At 42.8% G+C, this 18805-nt stretch overlaps 2 protein-coding genes across 2 annotated transcripts in view; both read right to left on the bottom strand.

Annotated features, from left to right (window-relative positions):
• Positions 1-1088: 1088 nt before the first annotated feature.
• LOC311299932 (uncharacterized protein) lies at positions 1089-11345 on the bottom strand. Its single transcript, XM_084423894.1, has 10 exons — positions 10961-11345; positions 3265-3381; positions 3133-3177; positions 2973-3038; positions 2779-2859; positions 2469-2531; positions 2349-2387; positions 2204-2269; positions 2046-2084; positions 1089-1883 (listed from the first exon to the last, which is right to left on the bottom strand). The coding sequence occupies exons 4-10, from the start codon at positions 3019-3021 to the stop codon at positions 1849-1851; spliced, it is 372 nt and encodes a 123-aa protein (XP_084280020.1). The 5' UTR covers positions 3022-3038; positions 3133-3177; positions 3265-3381; positions 10961-11345; the 3' UTR covers positions 1089-1848.
• A 610-nt stretch (positions 11346-11955) lies between these two features.
• LOC311300163 (H-2 class I histocompatibility antigen, Q10 alpha chain-like) overlaps positions 11956-18805 on the bottom strand; it is a gene marked incomplete at its 3' end in the record, with an annotated part of 7560 nt that continues 710 nt past the window's right edge. The window contains exons 3-4 of the mRNA XM_084424296.1: positions 12357-12617; positions 11956-12272 (exon numbers count right to left, since the gene is read on the bottom strand). Coding sequence (XP_084280422.1) covers positions 11956-12272; positions 12357-12617 — 578 coding nt within the window. The remainder of the gene's footprint in view (positions 12273-12356; positions 12618-18805) is intronic.

Below are 18805 nucleotides of genomic sequence, written 5' to 3'. Positions count from 1 at the left end.
GTGAAAATGTTAACTTTTTAAATTTCAAAATATATTTCAAATGAAACAATTTGCAAAAGTTAAAACATATATGAACATATATGTAAACATATTTAACTAAAATATATTTATTGGGCCAATTTCAAATATTTGCATATATTCAAAAAATATATTTTGAAAATATATTTCAAATATATTTCTTTTGTGTATGGGCACCAACGGACGTCGCTCAAATGCCTCTGAGCGTTTCTCCTAAAAACCAATCAGAGCGATCGGCATCGTGTAAAGCCATACGGTGTCCCAAAGTTACTATGCCATAAAAGTATGTACTCTTTTTGTGAAGAAAATGTATTTACTTTTGAATGTGTAGCAAAAAAGTAGGCAAGCTTTGGGACATACTACTTCGTCATCTTTATCGGACGGATGCGTGCATCCTGTCACGTAAACTGCCCTGTCAATCATCTTGTCACAGTTAAAATCCTCTATTTAATCTAATTTAATTTCCTACCGTTTCGGAGAGAAATGTAGTTGCACGTTCATCTGCCAGTGGATCTTTCATGGAGACTGTCCTCATGTGTTTGCAATTTGAATATAATAATGCATTTAAAAGTTGGTGCGCTTCACCAAGTGGTGAAGTGGACGTCGCTCAAATGCCTCTGGGCGCCATTGGATAGGCTAGACCTAAAACCAATCAGAGCGATCGTCATCTTGTAAAGCCCGCTTCAACGTTTCTGATTGGTGCCGCGATTTCGAGGCCATGGAAATGGGCTTGACTGAGCTCTTTGCCAGACTACTTGCAGAGCAAATCTAAATTTGCCGGAAGTTGTCTGGGTTTTCCCAGGCTAATTTATACATGTTTTACTGTGAAATTGGAGAGTCTGGACGTGTTGTGAAATACTTTCAGTCTAACCGATCAGAAATCAGTGTCAAGAGTCATCAGTCAGGCAACAACGAAGTTGGGAGAAAAAAAGCGTGTAAAACTGTAAAGGATAAAAAGTATTTAGAGTAAGAAAGTAAACATCACATCTGGTTTATAATGTGATTTTCTAAATACATTTGCATTAAATTCTTAATTAACATCTAAAAACAAAATGTAAAAAATGTGCATGTTTTCCTGGTAGTGAGGAAGGTTTACCCATCAGCACTGCTTTACACCAGTGGTGTTTACTGATGTACAGGGATGAGGAGGATTCACATTTGAGACGAAGGTCGAGTCTGTCTGACAATAGTGATGATACAGTAACAAACATTAAAGTTGTCATTGACTGGACACAGATCAGCACAGCTTTTTAAGGAGGACATTTTTAGTGTCTAGCAATGTCTATTTTTTCAATTAATTTTAGAGCCTTTTCAGAGGCGGCAGTAAAGCAGTAATATTAATATTAAATATTAAAGGGAAAGAGGAACTGCATAAGAACTGCACTTTGCAATGCGTCTCTTCTGAACATAAACCAACACATTCATTTCACAAAGGACCTTTTGAAATCAGTGATTTTATGAACAGGTGGTTATTAATACATTTCTAATACAAATAATGACTCATGCGTTTATAACACTCCTCCAGAGGTAGACGGAGCTCACCGGGATTTTCATGCAAGTGAAATAATAAAAGCGAATCATGTAAATAAATGTAACGTCATTTTGCTGGTTGATTGAGGATGTGCTCAAATATCCACACGGCTGATCTGATGTTTGACCTCCTGATGCTCTTGTAAACGCTGTGATAAACCTCATATTAATGGCCACAGGTTTATAATTGAACATGTATAAATGACTGTGATGTTCAGATCTCCATGTTCTTTAGGCTTTGATGATGGAAGTAAAGCTCTAGATCTGATTCTTCAAAACAACCTGAACATCCTCGATCTTCTAACCGGAGTCATCGCTGTCCTTTCTGTCTTGAGCTGAAGAAAACAACACAACATTTCATTTGAACTGACGGCCATTTAAAACTGGAGAACTTGTGTGTTTCTGGTTCAAAAACACCAAAATTAAATAGCAAACATTTCAAGTGCAAATGGATGAATATGTTGTTTATCTTTAGTTGAAATGAACTGAAACATTACTGAGGTTTGGCAGTGAAATGTCCTTGGATCTGCAGCGTCCTGAAACACAGAATAACAGCATTATAATATCTTCATAATCAGCACAGATATGGCAACCATTTGAGTAGTTACAGTATGTTTCATGAAATGTAATTTGAAGTAGAGACTGTTAACATTACTTGGCAGTGGTAACAGCAGGGCATTCTGGGTAATGGTGTTCTGATCTGTGTCTTCTCTCTCCATGGCTGGAAAAACACATCTATAGTTTCACATCTGTGTTTCTGACAGACTAAAACTACAAAACACAAGAAAGTCTCAACTCACCGAAGTTAGGCAGAGAGAAGTTCTTGGAGCCCATCGCACCTATAAAAGTCATGAAGGACACGTTGAGTGAGTGAGATGAAGAATCAGCGTCAGATAAGAGATGAATTCAGATGTTCTGACCTCGAGTTGCTGCTGGAGTCGCTTCAGTTTCACACAGACTTTGAGTGTCATGAACCTCCTCAGCTGAAAGAGAACGAGAGGAGCCATTAATGAAACAGTGTGTCTGTGTGTGTGAGAGAGAGAGAGAGAGAGAGAGAGACAGAGAGAGAGTGTGTGTGTGTGTGTGTGTGTGTGTGTGTGTGTGTGTGTGTGTGTGTGTGTGTGTGTGTGTGTTCAGGACCTACTGTGAACCTCCTCAGCTGAAAGAGAACGAGAGGAACCATTAATGAAACAGTGTGTGTGTGTGTGAGTGAGTGTGTGTAGGACCTACAGTGAACCTCCTCCACACTGGGATCTGTGGGGTTTTCTTCTTCTGGATCAGTGTTTAAAGCAGCTGCACATCTTTCTGGTCCTGATGAAGTTCAGAATGAATAAAATGATGGTTATTAAACATGTTCATGCATTTATCAGCTGTACAGTGACAGTAAACCAAACATTACATGCAGAGAGTTTTAATTTACGGGCCTTTTATCAACTCTGACTCCCTTTTTTCCTCCAGCAGTTCTGGCTTCATCTGTGTTTTATGAAGAGCTGCAGAATCACATGAAATAATAAATAACACAGATGCTCAGTCTCCTCATCTCGTGTGTTGTGCTTTAATAACTTCTAGAAGAGTCAGACTCGCCTGATAGTTGCACTAGTGATGGTGTCTTCAGTGTGTCCGGCTCTCCTGAAATGTTAAACATTAGAACAGTCATTCTCCTCTTCTATCCGTATTTATGACTTTAAAGGATTTAAATGGTACTTCGATATTTACCATAATTTCTAAGTAGATAAAATGTGAGGAAAATGAAAAAAACAACAAAAATACAAGATAAAAATCCAATGACTGCTTCCAACAGCGGCGGCGAGAGGGCGTCTTCTAGAATTATATCTGTCACAGAACAAAAATCCATTATTTGTGAAGTTTTAGTGCAAAATCACACATAACCAATAATGTTTATTAGGATGGCGTCGCTGATATCGGCCTCAGTTTGGAGCTCTTCAGTACTTTTACAATTTTATTTGTCTGTCATATTCTAGGTCATTTTATTCTGATTTGTTTTACTACAGACAAACTAGACATTAAGCTTTAGACACCAAACAACCTTTGCAGATTTGTGAACATTCAGACATTTCACTAGTCATTCTAGTCGGAGGATCTGCGATTCTGTACAAGCATTTGAAGTATAAGTACAATCTGAAGTAACAAAGCACAAACTTGTTGTGATTATTGGATGGCAGGCGCTCTACAAGTGAAGTTTTGTTCACGGCTCAACTGAAAACAGCACAGACTAAATACTGATTTTGAGAATCCAAAATCCAGCCACAGCGTCTACACATCTGATATGTGTAACTGTTGCACGAAATAGACATTGAAATGCTCAAAATGCGGCATCGGAAAAGAGCTTCAAAAGTCACTGTTTTGGTCAATGATTTTGGCCCAACAAAATGATCCATGATCCATCAAGTATTAGTTTAGTTTAGGGATGCACCGATACCACTTTTTCCAGAACAAGTCCGATACCTTTGTTTTGGTATTGCAGATACAGAGTACCGATACCAGTATTTTCACTCCATATGTCATTTTTAAATGTATTTGGTAGAGAAACCAAAATAATATAAATCATTACTGTATAAATTAAATATAGATGGATCTTTATAAAGTTTCAAAAGTAATTTAGTGAAGAGCAGTGAGTGTTTTTTTTTGTCCTTTGATTAACATTAAAACACCGCAGCAGGTTTATTAGGCTGCTGTCCCTTTAAGACCGAATGCACACATTTGAATATACTGTCTACGTTCACTTGAGATATAACCGACTATGTTTACTAATATACTCGCCAAGACAGACGTTTTTACATAATTTTGTATGAATTCGCCCGTACAAGCGCAAGACGTGAAAGATAATTTGATTCAGTATTCGCAGGCTGTCTGACGCGGGTTTTCAGGGCGCGCGTTTCGTTTGTTTATGTTCATGAAACTGCTTGACTTGCAAACGTCCTGTAATAATGTAGGGAACCACTCGTTATACATATATCCAAGTGGTACTCACTGCAGAGTCAATCGATGACCAGCTCCTTCTCTCTGGAGGGATAGAGTTGTCACGGTTCATGAATTCACTGTTTCCTTCTTGTCTCGTGTACTTGTTGTTATGTGTGTGTGTGGGTGTGTGCGAGTGGGCGTTACCGCTCTGATCAGCGCATCAGCGATCCAGCTGATCTCACTCTCATCACAGCTGCAGTCAATCCATTCACCTATAAAGTCTCACCGCACTTGTCTCTCGTTGTCAGATCGTTGTTTTGGTGTCTTCCGTGTGTGTGTATCCAGTCCCCGTCGGAGTTTCAGTTCCTGTCTTGATTTCCTGTTTGGTGTTCAACTGGTTTTCGTTCGTCATCTGGATTTCTTCACGATTCGTCATCACATCACTACACCACCGGATTGCTGACCATCTTGTCCCTGCGTCACCCAACCTGAGAGAGACTTGTTCATCTATTCCAACCTGAGAGAGACTTGTTCATCTATTCCAGCCTGAGAGAGACTTGTTCATCTATTTTCCTCAATAAAGAGTTTTACTTGCATTATTGCTTCCGTCTCATTGAGCGTGACATAACGATCTGACCATGTCAATGGAAGCAGCGAGTAATCCCTCAACTTTGGATGAGTTTGTAAACTCCAGCATTCAGCGGATGGACAGTCAGGAGAAGAATCTGAATGATACGGCCCGGGCTGTTCAAGCTTTGGTGACGCAGGTGTCCGAGCTCACCCAGCAAATTCAACATCTGCGAGCTCCCACTGCGCCACCCACACCGGCCGTTCCCCCCACACCATCAGCGAGCGCCTCCCAGTCGGAGCCCCGCCTACCTGTTCCGGAATCATACGCGGGTGAGCCCAACTTTTGTAGAGCTTTTCTGACACGTTGCTCGATGCATTTTGCCCTCCAGCCCAGAACTTTCTGCAACGAGAGTGCCAAAGTGGCATTTGTGCTGACCTTGTTGACTGGGAGGGCAGCTCTATGGGGGACGGCGGTGTGGGAGAATCAAGACCCTTGCTGCGCCTCGTTCCAGACACTCGCCGCCGAAATGAAACGAGTTTTCGACAGAGCGGTTGCCGGGAGAGAGGCGGCTCGGATGCTCGCGGAACTCAAACAAGGAGAGAGGTCAGTTTCAGATTACTCGATTGAATTCAAGACCTTGGCGGCTGAGTGTCAGTGGAACGAGGAGGCGCAGTGGGACATGTTCCTGCATGGGCTGGCTGACCGCGTCCAAAGAGAGATCTACGCCCTGGACCTTCCTACTTCCCTTGATGGACTGGTGGAATTGGCACTTCGAGTGGATGCACGACTGACTAGGGTCGAGCGACGGATGCTACCCAGCCGAGGATTAAGAGGAACTGAGAATCAGCGGTCCAGCGGCAGGGACGCGGTCAGCCTCGTCGACGATCACGAGCCCATGCAGGTCGGTCGAGCTCGGCTTTCCCGGGAGGAGAAGGAAAGGCGGAGATCCCAAGGCCTTTGCCTGTACTGTGGCGCCGCAGGACATTATGCTTACAACTGCCCGGTAAAAGGCCAAGCCCGGCAGTAAGTATGAGGCTACTGTCGGGTGGGATCTCCGCTGAGAAGACCTCATCAACATCTACGCTCCTCCCGGTAAGACTAAGATGGTCAGCCCACAATCACGACTGTCACGCACTGGTGGATTCAGGGGCCGAAGGTAATTTCATGGACCATTCATTTGCACTCAAGTTCCAAGTTCCCATCCAACCACTCACTCACAAGATCGCTGTTCATGCACTCAACGGCCAGGATTTACCCACCATTGCACTCATCACCGGACCCATCACACTCATCACATCTGGCAATCACACTGAGACCCTTTCATTTTACATACTGGACTCACCCCTCGCACCTGTTGTTCTCGGACATCCTTGGCTCATCAATCACAACCCCAAAATAGACTGGCAGAAGAATTCAGTATTGGAATGGAGCAGTAAATGTCATGAGTCCTGTCTTGTGTCTGCCTGTTCGTCTGTTTCTGTTTCTGTGTTTCAGGAGGTGGCAGTGGATTTGTCTAACGTGCCCGCGGAGTACCAAGACCTGAAGGAGGTGTTCAGTAAGTCTCGTGCTGCTTCTCTTCCTCCGCATCGTCCCTATGACTGTGCCATAGAGTTATTGCCAGGTAAGTCTCCGCCTAAAGGCAAGTTATATTCGCTTTCTGTCCCAGAAAGGGAGGCTATGGAGAAATATATTTCTGATTCTCTAGCAACGGGGTTCATCCGCCCTTCCTCTTCTCCAGCGGGGGCGGGGTTCTTTTTTGTGGGGAAGAAGGACGGGTCTCTGCGACCTTGTATTGATTACCGGGGGCTGAACAGCATCACGGTAAAGAATACTTATCCTTTGCCGTTGATGTCTTCAGCTTTCGAGAGGTTACAGGGAGCATCCATCTTCACTAAATTGGACTTACGTAATGCTTATCATTTGGTCCGCATCAGGAAGGGGGATGAGTGGAAGACTGCTTTTAACACCCCCAGGGGGCACTTTGAATACTTGGTCATGCCTTTTGGGTTGTCCAACTCCCCAGCAGTCTTCCAGGCACTCGTCAATGACGTGCTGCGAGATATGGTCGATCAGTTCATATATGTCTACCTGGATGACATATTGATAGTTTCCTCTTCTCTCCAGGAACATGTGCAGCACGTTCGACGAGTGCTTCAGAGGTTGCTAGAGAATGGGCTTTTTGTCAAGGCGGAGAAATGCGTTTTTCATGCACAGTCTGTTCCTTTCCTAGGGTACATTGTGTCGTCTGAGGGAATACGTATGGATCCTGACAAGGTTAAGGCTGTGGTGGATTGGCCAAGTCCAGATTGGATTCCCGTAAGGCCCTACAGAGGTTTCTGGGGTTCGCTAATTTCTACCGGCGGTTTATTCGCAATTTCAGCCAACTAGCCTCACCTCTGACTGCCTTGACCTCCCCCAGAACTACGTTCAGGTGGTCAGACGCAGCTGAGGCTGCGTTTGCCAAACTGAAGGGCCGCTTTGTTTCAGCCCCCATCCTCATTGCCCCTGATCCAGCACGTCAGTTTGTGGTGGAGGTCGACGCGTCAGAGGTGGGGGTAGGTGCAGTGATTTCCCAACGCTCTCTCGCAGACGACAGGATGCATCCGTGCGCGTTTTTTTCTCATCGTTTGTCCCCTGCCGAACGAAATTATGACATTGGTAACAGAGAGTTGTTGGCAGTCAAGTTAGCATTGGAAGAATGGCGTCACTGGTTAGAAGGGTCGGGGGTGCCTTTTATCGTCTGGACCGACCATAAGAATCTGGAATACATTAAGACTGCCAAAAGATTGAACTCCAGGCAGGCTCGGTGGGCACTTTTTTTCGGACGTTTTGATTTTACTCTCTCGTACCGCCCGGGTTCTAAAAACATCAAACCCGATTCTTTATCGCGCATTTTTGATCGTTCCGAACGCCCGTCCACTCCCGAGTGCATTTTACCGGAGACTCTATTCATCTCCACACTCGTATGGGAGGTCGAATCGAAGGTCAAGAAGGCCTTAGAAGGGGTAACGCCTCCGCCCGATTGTCCACCGAACCGTTTATTTGTACCGGAGGGATTACGGTCTGACGTTATTCAGTGGGGGCATTGTTCCAACGTGGCTTGTCATCCAGGAGTTAGTCGTACCAAGTTTTTGGTCAAGCAACGATTCTGGTGGCCGCTTATGGCTCGTGATGTCCACAGTTTTGTTTTGGCTTGCTCTGTTTGTGCCGTTGGTAAGACCTCCAATCGACCCCCAGATGGGTTACTTCAACCGTTGCCTGTCCCTTCGAGACCCTGGTCCCATATTGCGCTAGATTTTATTACCGCCCTCCCGCCCTCCCGAGGCTACACGGTAGTTTTGACCGTGGTGGACCGGTTCTCGAAGGCGGCCCATTTTATTCCCTTGCCCAAATTACCTTCAGCCAAGGAGACAGCGTTGATTGTCGTTGACCACGTCTTTCGCTTACATGGCCTCCCGACAGACGTGGTTTCCGACAGAGGACCCCAATTTGTGTCCAAATTTTGGCAAGAGTTTTGTAAATTATTGGGAGCGACTGTCAGTCTGTCCTCAGGGTTTCATCCCCAGAGCAATGGTCAAACTGAGAGAGCCAACCAAGATTTGGAGAGGTCGTTGCGATGTTTGGTCTCCAAGAATCCTTCCTCATGGAGCCAACAATTGTCAATGGTGGAGTACGCCCACAATACATTACCAGTGTCGTCTACGGGCCTGTCTCCGTTTGAGTGTAGTGTAGGTTACCAGCCACCAGTTTTTTCTAGTCTGGAATCCGAAGTCGCGGTTCCCTCTGCTCACGCCTTCGTCCAGAGGTGTCACCGCACTTGGACTAGAGCCCGTGAGACTCTACTCCAGGTGGGGGCGCGCACCAAGGCCAAAGCCGACCGCCACCGGTCTAGGCCTCCCGTATACGTCGTTGGTCAAAAAGTGTGGCTTTCTACCAAGAACATTCCTCTCCGCTCCGTCTCTAATAAACTTGCTCCCAAATTTATCGGCCCGTTCACTGTCACCAAGATCATTAGTCCGGTGACAGTCCGCCTCAAACTCCCTCCAGTGTACAGGAGGATTCATCCCGCCTTTCATGTTTCCAAAATAAAGCCTGTGTTTCGTTCTTGTATTAATCCGCCTGTCCCGGTTCCCCCCCCGCCGCGGCTCGTAGAAGGGGAACCTACATATTCGGTTAACCGTATTCTGGACTCAAGGCGGAGGGGACGCGGTTTCCAGTACTTGGTGGACTGGGAAGGTTACGGTGCGGAGGAGAGAAGTTGGGTACCTGCTAGAGACATCCTGGATCACTCCCTTATTGATGATTACAATCGACAGGTAAGGGAGTCTGGGGACGCCCGGAGGCGTTCCTAGGAGGGGGGGTACTGTCACGGTTCATGAATTCACTGTTTCCTTCTTGTCTCGTGTACTTGTTGTTATGTGTGTGTGTGGGTGTGTGCGAGTGGGCGTTACTGCTCTGATCAGCGCATCAGCGATCCAGCTGATCTCACTCTCATCACAGCTGCAGTCAATCCATTCACCTATAAAGTCTCACCGCACTTGTCTCTCGTTGTCAGATCGTTGTTTTGGTGTCTTCCGTGTGTGTGTATCCAGTCCCCGTCGGAGTTTCAGTTCCTGTCTTGATTTCCTGTTTGGTGTTCAACTGGTTTTCGTTCGTCATCTGGATTTCTTCACGATTCGTCATCACATCACTACACCACCGGATTGCTGACCATCTTGTCCCTGCGTCACCCAACCTGAGAGAGACTTGTTCATCTATTCCAACCTGAGAGAGACTTGTTCATCTATTCCAGCCTGAGAGAGACTTGTTCATCTATTTTCCTCAATAAAGAGTTTTACTTGCATTATTGCTTCCGTCTCATTGAGCGTGACATGAGTTGTGGGTGGGGTTAGGGTGTGGCTGGATATTCTAGCTCCACCCACTAGGCACAAATTACATTGGCTCCTCCTCGCTTGACCTCTAGCAAGGAGGAGCTAGACTTTAAGCTCCACCCATTTTGCTCTGCAGTTAGCAGCTTCATAAATCAAGTAACAGTTCATGTTTTACATTCATATACAATTTAACTTTTAATCCAAATGACGTGTGCTGAGAGAACGATCAGCAATCAAGAGCATTCAACATTTCAACTCTCTCTCTATCTCTCTCTCGTCAGTTAATGTTAAAGGGGTGGTTGATTATAATTAGTTACTGTGTAATGAGCTGTGTAATTGAGCATAAACAAAATTTGTTGCAACAAACAGCTGGTAGAGACTACGTGACTTTCCTCCCGGGTTAGTGACATCACAAACTCTAAAATTTACATAAACCCCGCCCCCGGAACACAATTTATAGATTATCATGACAGAATATGCTAATCAATTACTAGAAGATAACTACACATAAGCTACATAAATTCATCAACTAACCATTCAGAAACGTTGTGTGCTGGAAATTTTACATTTAGATGTGTTCTTTTTACTTTTAGATGTGTTTTTACTTTTAGATGTGTTCTTTTTTACTTTTAGAAGTGTACAACTTGTATTAACATCTTTCATTTTATTTGTACTCATAAGCATTTGAAGAAATATATTCATATAAGCTGAAGCACGTTATTAAAATATATTTAATCAAGTGTTTTAGAAGGCATAAGTTAAGACAAGCTTGCAGGGACAAAATGTTCTAAGTAACGAAGAGACTATACGCACTTAGGTGACCCTTTGTACTTCGAGTGTCCTTTTGAGCTTCCAAGTGTGAAGTATGTGCGTAGCTTTTGAGCTCCTAAGTGTAAAGTATGTGCGTAGCTTAAGATCAAAAGTAGAGATAAGCAAAATGTGTGAAGAACTGCAGCTAAAAACAGGAACTTGTATCTAGCCACGATATTGTTTTCTGTCTAAGATATAACATACGGTAGACAAAGATTTTGAAGAAGACATATATTACCTTATAAGGAATTGATCCTTTGACACAGATGAAGCCTAATGCAGGATGTGTTTTAGGGGTATATAACGTGGGCAAGGGGATTAGCCCTTCGCCTTCTCATACCAGATGCGTTCTGTATGTGAATGTCAATTAGCTTGCAAGAAATAAACCTTTTTGATACTTTGACTTTTCAAAGGTCTCGACTTGTCTTCTTCCTCCTCTTGAATAGAATTATTTCCACAACAGTTGTCTACATGTTGTCACTTCTTCTTGAGTCTCTCCATCTTTCTGACTCCGGTTTCAACATAAAAGGCTAAAAGTTTTTGAAATTTTCAGTGCATGTCTGTGTGAGGTAATCTAAGCTGCTAAGGACACAAGCTGTTGAAGCTTCATCCCCTGTGCCGAGAGCAGCAGCTCATTTGCATTTAAAGGAACAGACACAAAACGGTGGGTTTTTGCTCACCCTCAAAAAGTGACAATTTTAACATGCTATACAATATCTGTGGGGTATTTTGAGCTAAAACTTCACATACACACTCAGGGGACATTTGAGATTTATTTTACATCCTGTGAAAAGTGCATTATACCACCCCTTTAATAATAGCTACATGCCTACAAGCTTTCTTTGCCATTGACATCCGACTGAACTACAAACTTTCCACTGACGTCTGTTAAAAAGGGATGCGCTCGAAAAGCTTGCGCACCACAGCTATATAGGCGTTACTATATTCTGTTTAATATTCCACTAATTAGATACATTTACTTCATAGACTGCCTTCTTTTATATCCCCATAATACTCTCTGTTGTCAGTGTTTCTTTGTCTGGACAAAGAAACCGATTTGTCTTGTATCAGAGCAGTTTTACGAGTACATGAGCTCAGTATCGAGCCTGATACTGATACTGGTATCAGTGCATCCCTAGTTTAGTTATACTGGTGCAAAATCAAATGTAGCACAACCAATGAAGTGTTCATATGAAACTATAAAGCAAAAATCAGGTCAGCCAAACAGCAGTACTATATACCTGTGTCATAATAATTGTTATAATCATAATAATCCGTGTAATATTTTGTTATGTCAGTCTGGTGCTTCACCACACACTGATACTGGGATCTTTCAGATTGCAGGATCTCCAGGCTCTTCTTCAGCTGAAAGGATCCGTCAGCGTTCGGTCTGATTCCCTCTGAGTTCAGCTGATCATCAGGGACCGGCGTCTGATCGTGTCTGATCTCCATCTGCACATGTTTAGGGTAGAAGCCTGTGGCCAAACACACCAGCAGAGACGAGACTGAAGATCCAGACGCTTTTACAAGAGTGTGAACATCAGGACGAGCTGCAGGACAGACAATGAAAATAATAAACCTGCATGAAAGAATGCATTCAAATATCAACCCTAGAGATTCTGATGGAAACTCACATTCCATGATGATCTTTCCCTCTCGCTGAAGTTCAGTGAATCTGGTTAATGTTTCCACACATTTCCTCTCCAGGCTGGAAACTGATTCTCTGTCCCAGATGATGTCATGGTCGAGGACTAAAGGCTTCCAGTGCATTGAGAGGTCAAAGGTCAAGGTCTGGCCATCATAGGCGTATTCATCAGAGCCTTGAAGAAACATTACTGAACCATTAGAGTGACGTTCAACTGCACAGCCGTGCCTCCACTGAAGAACATGAAGATCTAGAGAAACACAGAAGATTAAGAACAGAAGATAAAATTGTGCTATTATTAAAACTTATCCAGTTCAAAAATATGTTAGTTAATTGCATGTATGAAATACATATAATCTTATTTGGTTGAAAATTAGCCATGCATTATTAATTTATGATTTTTCTCAAAATAAAAATGGTAGCTTTGATAATATAACATAATAAAAACCCTCTAGTAATAAAACTCTAGTCTTGTAAAACAAATCATACTCGTGTACTGCATGATTAAAGATATTCATTAAAATGTAGCTTGATCCTAGAGAATTAGTCAGTTACAGGCTGATCTCAAATCTACCCTTTCTGTCAAAAATTTTAGAAAAGGCAGTATCTTCACAACTATGTTTCTTTTTAGAGAGAAATGATATCTGCGAGGATTTCCAGTCAGGATTTAGACTGTACCATAGTACCGAGACAGCTCTCATTAGAGTCACAAATGATTTGCTCTTGTCATCTGATCGTGATTGTATCTCTCTATTAGTGTTACTGGATCTTAGTGCTGCATTTGATACTATCGACCACAACATTCTTTTATATAGACTCAAAAATGATGTTGGCATTAGTGGAATTGCATTAGCATGGTTTAAATCACACTTATCTGACCGTTATCAGTATGTAGTAAATGAAGAGATTTCATATCGAGATCAGTTCAGTTCAGTTCAGTATGGAGTACCACAAGGCTCAGTACTAGGACCGTTGCTGTTCACCCTGTACATGCTTCCTATGGAAGATATCATTAGGAAGCATTGTATTAGTTTTCACTATTATGCTGATGATACTCAGCTCTACATTTCTTCCCGCCCCAACGAAACCTGGGTGTGCTCTTTGATACCAATATTTCATTTGAAAGCCACGTGTCGAGCATCTGTAAAACCGCATTCTTCCATCTTAAAAATATATCTAAATTACGACATATGCTTTCAATGAAAAATGCAGAACAGTTAGTTCATGCATTCATGCCCTCAAGGCTAGATTATTGTAATACTCTACTGGGTGGTTGCCCTGCACGCATAATAAATAAACTACAGCCAAAACGCAGAAGCTCGAGTTCTTACCAGAACCAGGAAGTATGACAATATTAGCCCGGTTCTGTCAACACTAAATGGCTCCCTATTAAACATTGTATACATTTTAAAATATTTCTGATTACTTACAAAGCACTAAATGGTTTAGCTCCGCAGTACTTGAGTGAGCTCTTAACGCATTATAGTCCTTCACGTCTATTGAGATCTCAAGATTCTGGACATATTATAATACCTAGAATATCAAAATCAACTGCACCATTTAACACCTTAACTTTGGAATAGTCTTCCTCGCATTGTCCGGGAAGCAGACACACTCTGTCAGTTTAAATCTAGACCAGGGTTCACCAATCTCGGTCCTGGAGGGCCGCTGTCCTGCAGAGTTTAGCTCCAACCCCAATTAAACACACCTGAACCAGCTAATCAAGGTCTCACTAGGCATACTAGAAACTTTCAAACAGGTGTGTTGGAGCTGGTTGGAGCTAAACTCTGCAGGGACAGCGGCCCTCCAGGACCGAGATTGGTGAACCCTGATCTAGACTATAAACACATCTCTTTAACCTGGCATACACATAGAACATTTTACATTTATACTATTAAAATCAGTTAAATGATTATTGGGCTGCATAAACAAGGTAAGCCGGAACCATGAACACTTCCTATAACACCTTATGTACTTGTTACATCAGAAGAAGAATGGCATCTACACTAGTTTTTCTGTTTATTCTGAGGCTTACTGTAGTCAACCCGGATCCGGGCCGTATTCAGATCAGATGGAGGACCTGCGCCTAGACACGACCACAACGAATGATGTAGTCAGCCGGATCCGGGCCGTATCCAGATCAGATGGTGGACCTGCTTCTAGACACGACCACAACGCATGATGTAGTCAGCCTGATCCGGGCCATATCCTGATCAGATGGTGGACCTGCTTCTAGACACGACCACAACGCATGATGTAGTCAGCCAGATCCGGGCCGTATCCTGTGGACCTACTTCTAGACACGACCACAATGCATGATGTAGTCAGCCAGATCCGGGCCGTATCCAGATCAAATGGTGGACCTACTTCTAGACACGAACACAACGCATGATGTAGTCAGCCGGATCTGGGCCGGATCCAGATCAGATGGTGGACCTGCTTCTAGACACGACCACAATGCATGATGTAGTCAGCTGGATCCGGGCCGTATCCAGATCAGATGGAGGACCTGCTTCTAGACACGACCACAACATATGATGTAGTCAGCCGGATCCGGGCCGTATCCAGATCAGATGGTGAACCTGCTTCTAGACACGACCACAACATATGATGTAGTCAGCCGGATCCGGGCCGGATCCAGATCAGATGGTGGACCTGCTTCTAGACACGACCACAACCAAGCGGCAACATTCTAATCTGAAAAATGAAGCCTACCCGGAAGTGCGAAAAACTGCAATACATTGAAAATCCGCTAGAGGGAGGACCCAAAAGGGAGCAAATGTCCATAGACCACCATGTTTTCACAGCATAAATTCATGTTTTTACAGGTTAGTCCCATGGACTTTTATTGTATTTTTCGATAGGTTCCGAGTGCCTGACAACTGTGAGGGAGGTGAATTATTTTCTAACTCATTAGTTTAGATCGTATTTAGATATAAAATGTATGACAAATAAGGGCGTGGTTAACTTTGATTGACAGCTTGATTGACAGCTGATAACGAGCATAGGCTGCTCCAAGGAGAATGACAACATAAGAAGTGCCATTTTTTTAATATACAGTTGCAATATAATACTACTGTTTTTGTATCATGAAATGTAGTTTTAAGAGTTTTTCAGGCGAGAATGTAGTTGTTTAAAGCTCAAATCTGTGGTTTATTTATAAAGATTTATGAAAATTGTATCCAGATTGTGAGATCCAGACGATCACCGGGCGCTCGGCGCTCATGTACCCCGCCTGGAACAGCCTTTCCTCGGCTAGTCGTTCTGACATTTGCCGCGGACTCTGTAGTGTTAAACATGAGATATAATTCATCTTGTGTATATCTAACGGGCGATTTTTGGTCTCGTGAATCTATCATTTGTTCCCTGGCCAATCGTTTTGGCTGAGGGGAAGTTTCATAACTTTATAAGGTATTTAACTTTACCGTTATATGGTTAGAGAGCGCTGACTTTTATATGTTTGACTGAATTGTTTGCTTTATTTGTATAGCTTCTTGGTACCATTTACTTATACTTTTATAATGGCTAATATTGATTAAACTGAAATTTAACAAAAAGAGACTGGGTTGAGTTTTGTCATTTTAAATTTTAATACAACGAAGATGATCTGTATAATGTTGTTTACTGCAACATCTGTTATTTAGTACAAATGCACATATTGCCTGGACCATATTAAAATGTTTAATATTTTTATATTATATTTAAAACGAAAAGAGGCAGGTTTGTGTTTTATATTTAGATTTTTTTATAAATAGGCAAATGTTATGTGCAGTGAATATAATCAATACGCGTTGCCTGAACCACATTTGTGTGGCTATAATGTTTAAGATTTCTTTAAATGAAAACGAAAAGAGTTAGTATGGTGTTTTATAACATATTTCGTTACCTAAAATATACATACAAAGATAACCGGAGTAGCAGAGCGAGCTGAGTGATGCGTGCTGTTCTGTACTTGGAATAACCGGACTCGCTACCTTTACTCATATATGGATTGGCCAGAAGGTGGGCGGGGTTAGGATTTCCCAAGATTTTCCAAGATGGCGCCGCCCATACCCCCCATAAACAGCTTCAAAACCGTTCTTCAGAAAGTCTATGGGTGACGTCACAGATGCTTTGTCCATATTTTTTACAGTCTATGACCACAACGCATGATGTAGTCAGCCGGATCCGGGCCGTATCCAGATCAGATGGAGGACCTGCTTCTAGACACGACCACAACTCATGATGATGTCAGCCAGATCCGGGCCGGAACCCGATCAGACGGAGGACCTGCTATATACAGAGAGGCTATATATACAGTGGGGAGAACAAGTATTTGATACACTGCCGATTTTGCAGGTTTTCCCACTTACAAAGCACGTAGAAGTCTGTCATTTTTATCATAGGTACTCTTCAACTGTGAGTGACGGAATCTAAAACAAAAATCCAGAAAATCACATTGTATGATTTTTAAGTAATTAATTTGCATTTTATTGCATGACATAAGTATTTGATACATCAGAAAAGCAGAACTTAATATTTGGTACAGAAACTTTTGTTTGCAATTACAGAGATCATATGCTTCCTGTAGTTCTTGACCAGGTTTGCACACACTGCAGCAGGGATTTTGGCCCACTCCTCCATACAGACCTTCTCCAGATCCTTCAGGTTTCGGGGCTGTCGCTGGGAAATACGGGCTTTCAGCTCCCTCCAAAGATTTTCTATTGGGCTCAGGTCTGGAGACTGGCTAGGCCACTCCAGGACCTTGAGATGATTCTTACGGAGCCACTCCTTAGTTGCCCTGGCTGTGTGTTTCGGGTCGTTGTCATGCTGGAAGACCCAGCCATGACCCATCTTCAATGCTCTTACTGAGGAAAGGAGGTTGTTGGCCAAGATCTCGCGATACATGGCCCCATCCATCCTCCCCTCAAAACAGTGCAGTCGTCCTGTCCCCTTTGCAGAAAAGCATCCCCAAAGAATGATGTTTCCACCTCCATGCTTCACGGTTGGGATGGTGTTCTTGGGGTTGTACTCATCCTTCTTCTTCCTCCAAACACGGCGAGTGGAGTTTAAACCAAAAAGCTCTATTTTTGTCTCATCAGACCACATGACCTTCTCCTATTCCTCCTCTGGATCATCCAGAGGGTCAGTGGCAAACTTCAGACGGGCCTGGGCATGCGCTGGCTTGAGCAGGGGGACCTTGCGTGCTCTGCAAGATTTTAATCCATGATGGCGTAGTGTGTTACTAATGGTTTTCTTTGAGACTGTGGTCCCAGCTCTCTTCAGGTCATTGACCAGGTCCTGCCGTGTAGTTCTGGGCTGTTCCCTCACCTTCCTCATGATCATTGATGCCCCACGAGGTGAGATCTTGCATGGTGCCCCAGACCGAGGGAGACTGACCGTCATCTTGAACATCTTCCATTTTCTAATAATTGCGCCAACAGTTGTTGCCTTCTCACCAAGCTGCTTGCCTATTGTCCTGTAGCCCATCCCAGCCTTGTGCAGGTCTACAATTTTATCCCTGATGTCCTTACACAGCTCTCTGGTATTGGCCATTGTGGAGAGGTTGGAGTCTGTTTGATTGAGTGTGTGGACAGGTGTCTTTTATACAGGTAACGAGTTCAAACAGGTGCAATTATTACAGGTAATGAGTGGAGAACAGCAGGGCTTCTTAAAGAAAAACTAACAGGTCTGTGAGCCGGAATTCTTACTGGTTGGTAGGTGATCAAATACTTATGTCATGCAATAAAATGCAAATTAATTATTTAAAAATCATACAATGTGATTTTCTGCATTTTTTTTTTAGATTCCGTCTCTCACAGTTGAAGTGTACCTATGATACAAATTACAGACCTCTACATGCTTTGTAAGTAGGAAAACCTGCAAAATCGGCAGTGTATCAAATGCTTGTTTTCCCCACTGTATAAATGAACTAAATTAATAACTTTTTTTACAACAGAAATTAACCATCACTGAACTTACTTAAAGTGGACAATACTATTTTCTTCTAGATCTGCAGTACAGCATAAACAAACTTTGTTTCATTATTTCCCACTTATCACTATTAAGCTGCTTTGAAACAATCTGTATTGTAAAAAGTGCTATATATAAATAAAGGTGACTTGACTTTATTATAAATATTCATTTTGTATATATAAGCTATATATGACACTATATTACAAAAGTACGATTTTAAGGAATACACAGCAACAATGCATTCAAATTGATCAAGTGACAGGAATTACATTAATAATGTTGCAAAAAATGCTGTTCTTTTGAACTCTCTATTCATCTTCATTTTCATCTATGATAATAATCATAAATGTTTCTTGATCACCAAATCATCATATTAGAAAGAGTTCTGACGGATCACGTGACACTGAAGACTGGAGTAATGATGCTGAAAATTCAATATATATTTATAAACACAATGACACATTTTACCCCCCAACTGTCCCC

The sequence above is a fragment of the Rutilus rutilus genome (assembly GCF_951802725.1).
Source record: "Rutilus rutilus genome assembly, chromosome: 11".
Lineage (NCBI taxonomy): Eukaryota > Metazoa > Chordata > Actinopteri > Cypriniformes > Leuciscidae > Rutilus > Rutilus rutilus.
Note: the sequence above shows the minus strand (reverse complement) of the source record. Positions and strands in the feature narration are given on the sequence as shown.

What these genes read in the sequence shown, in the direction of transcription:
- LOC311299932 (XM_084423894.1), bottom strand. Translation starts at nt 3,021, where the DNA reads ATGAAGCCAGAACTGCTGGAGGAAAAAAGGGAGTCAGAGTTGATAAAA. An exon ending in CTTCTCTCTGCCTAACTTCG is followed by an intron (nt 2,270 to 2,348) that starts GTGAGTTGAGAC and finishes GTGTTTTTCCAG; the next exon opens with CCATGGAGAGAGAAGACACA. An exon ending in CATTTCACTGCCAAACCTCA is followed by an intron (nt 1,884 to 2,045) that starts GTAATGTTTCAG and finishes TGTTTTCTTCAG; the next exon opens with CTCAAGACAGAAAGGACAGC.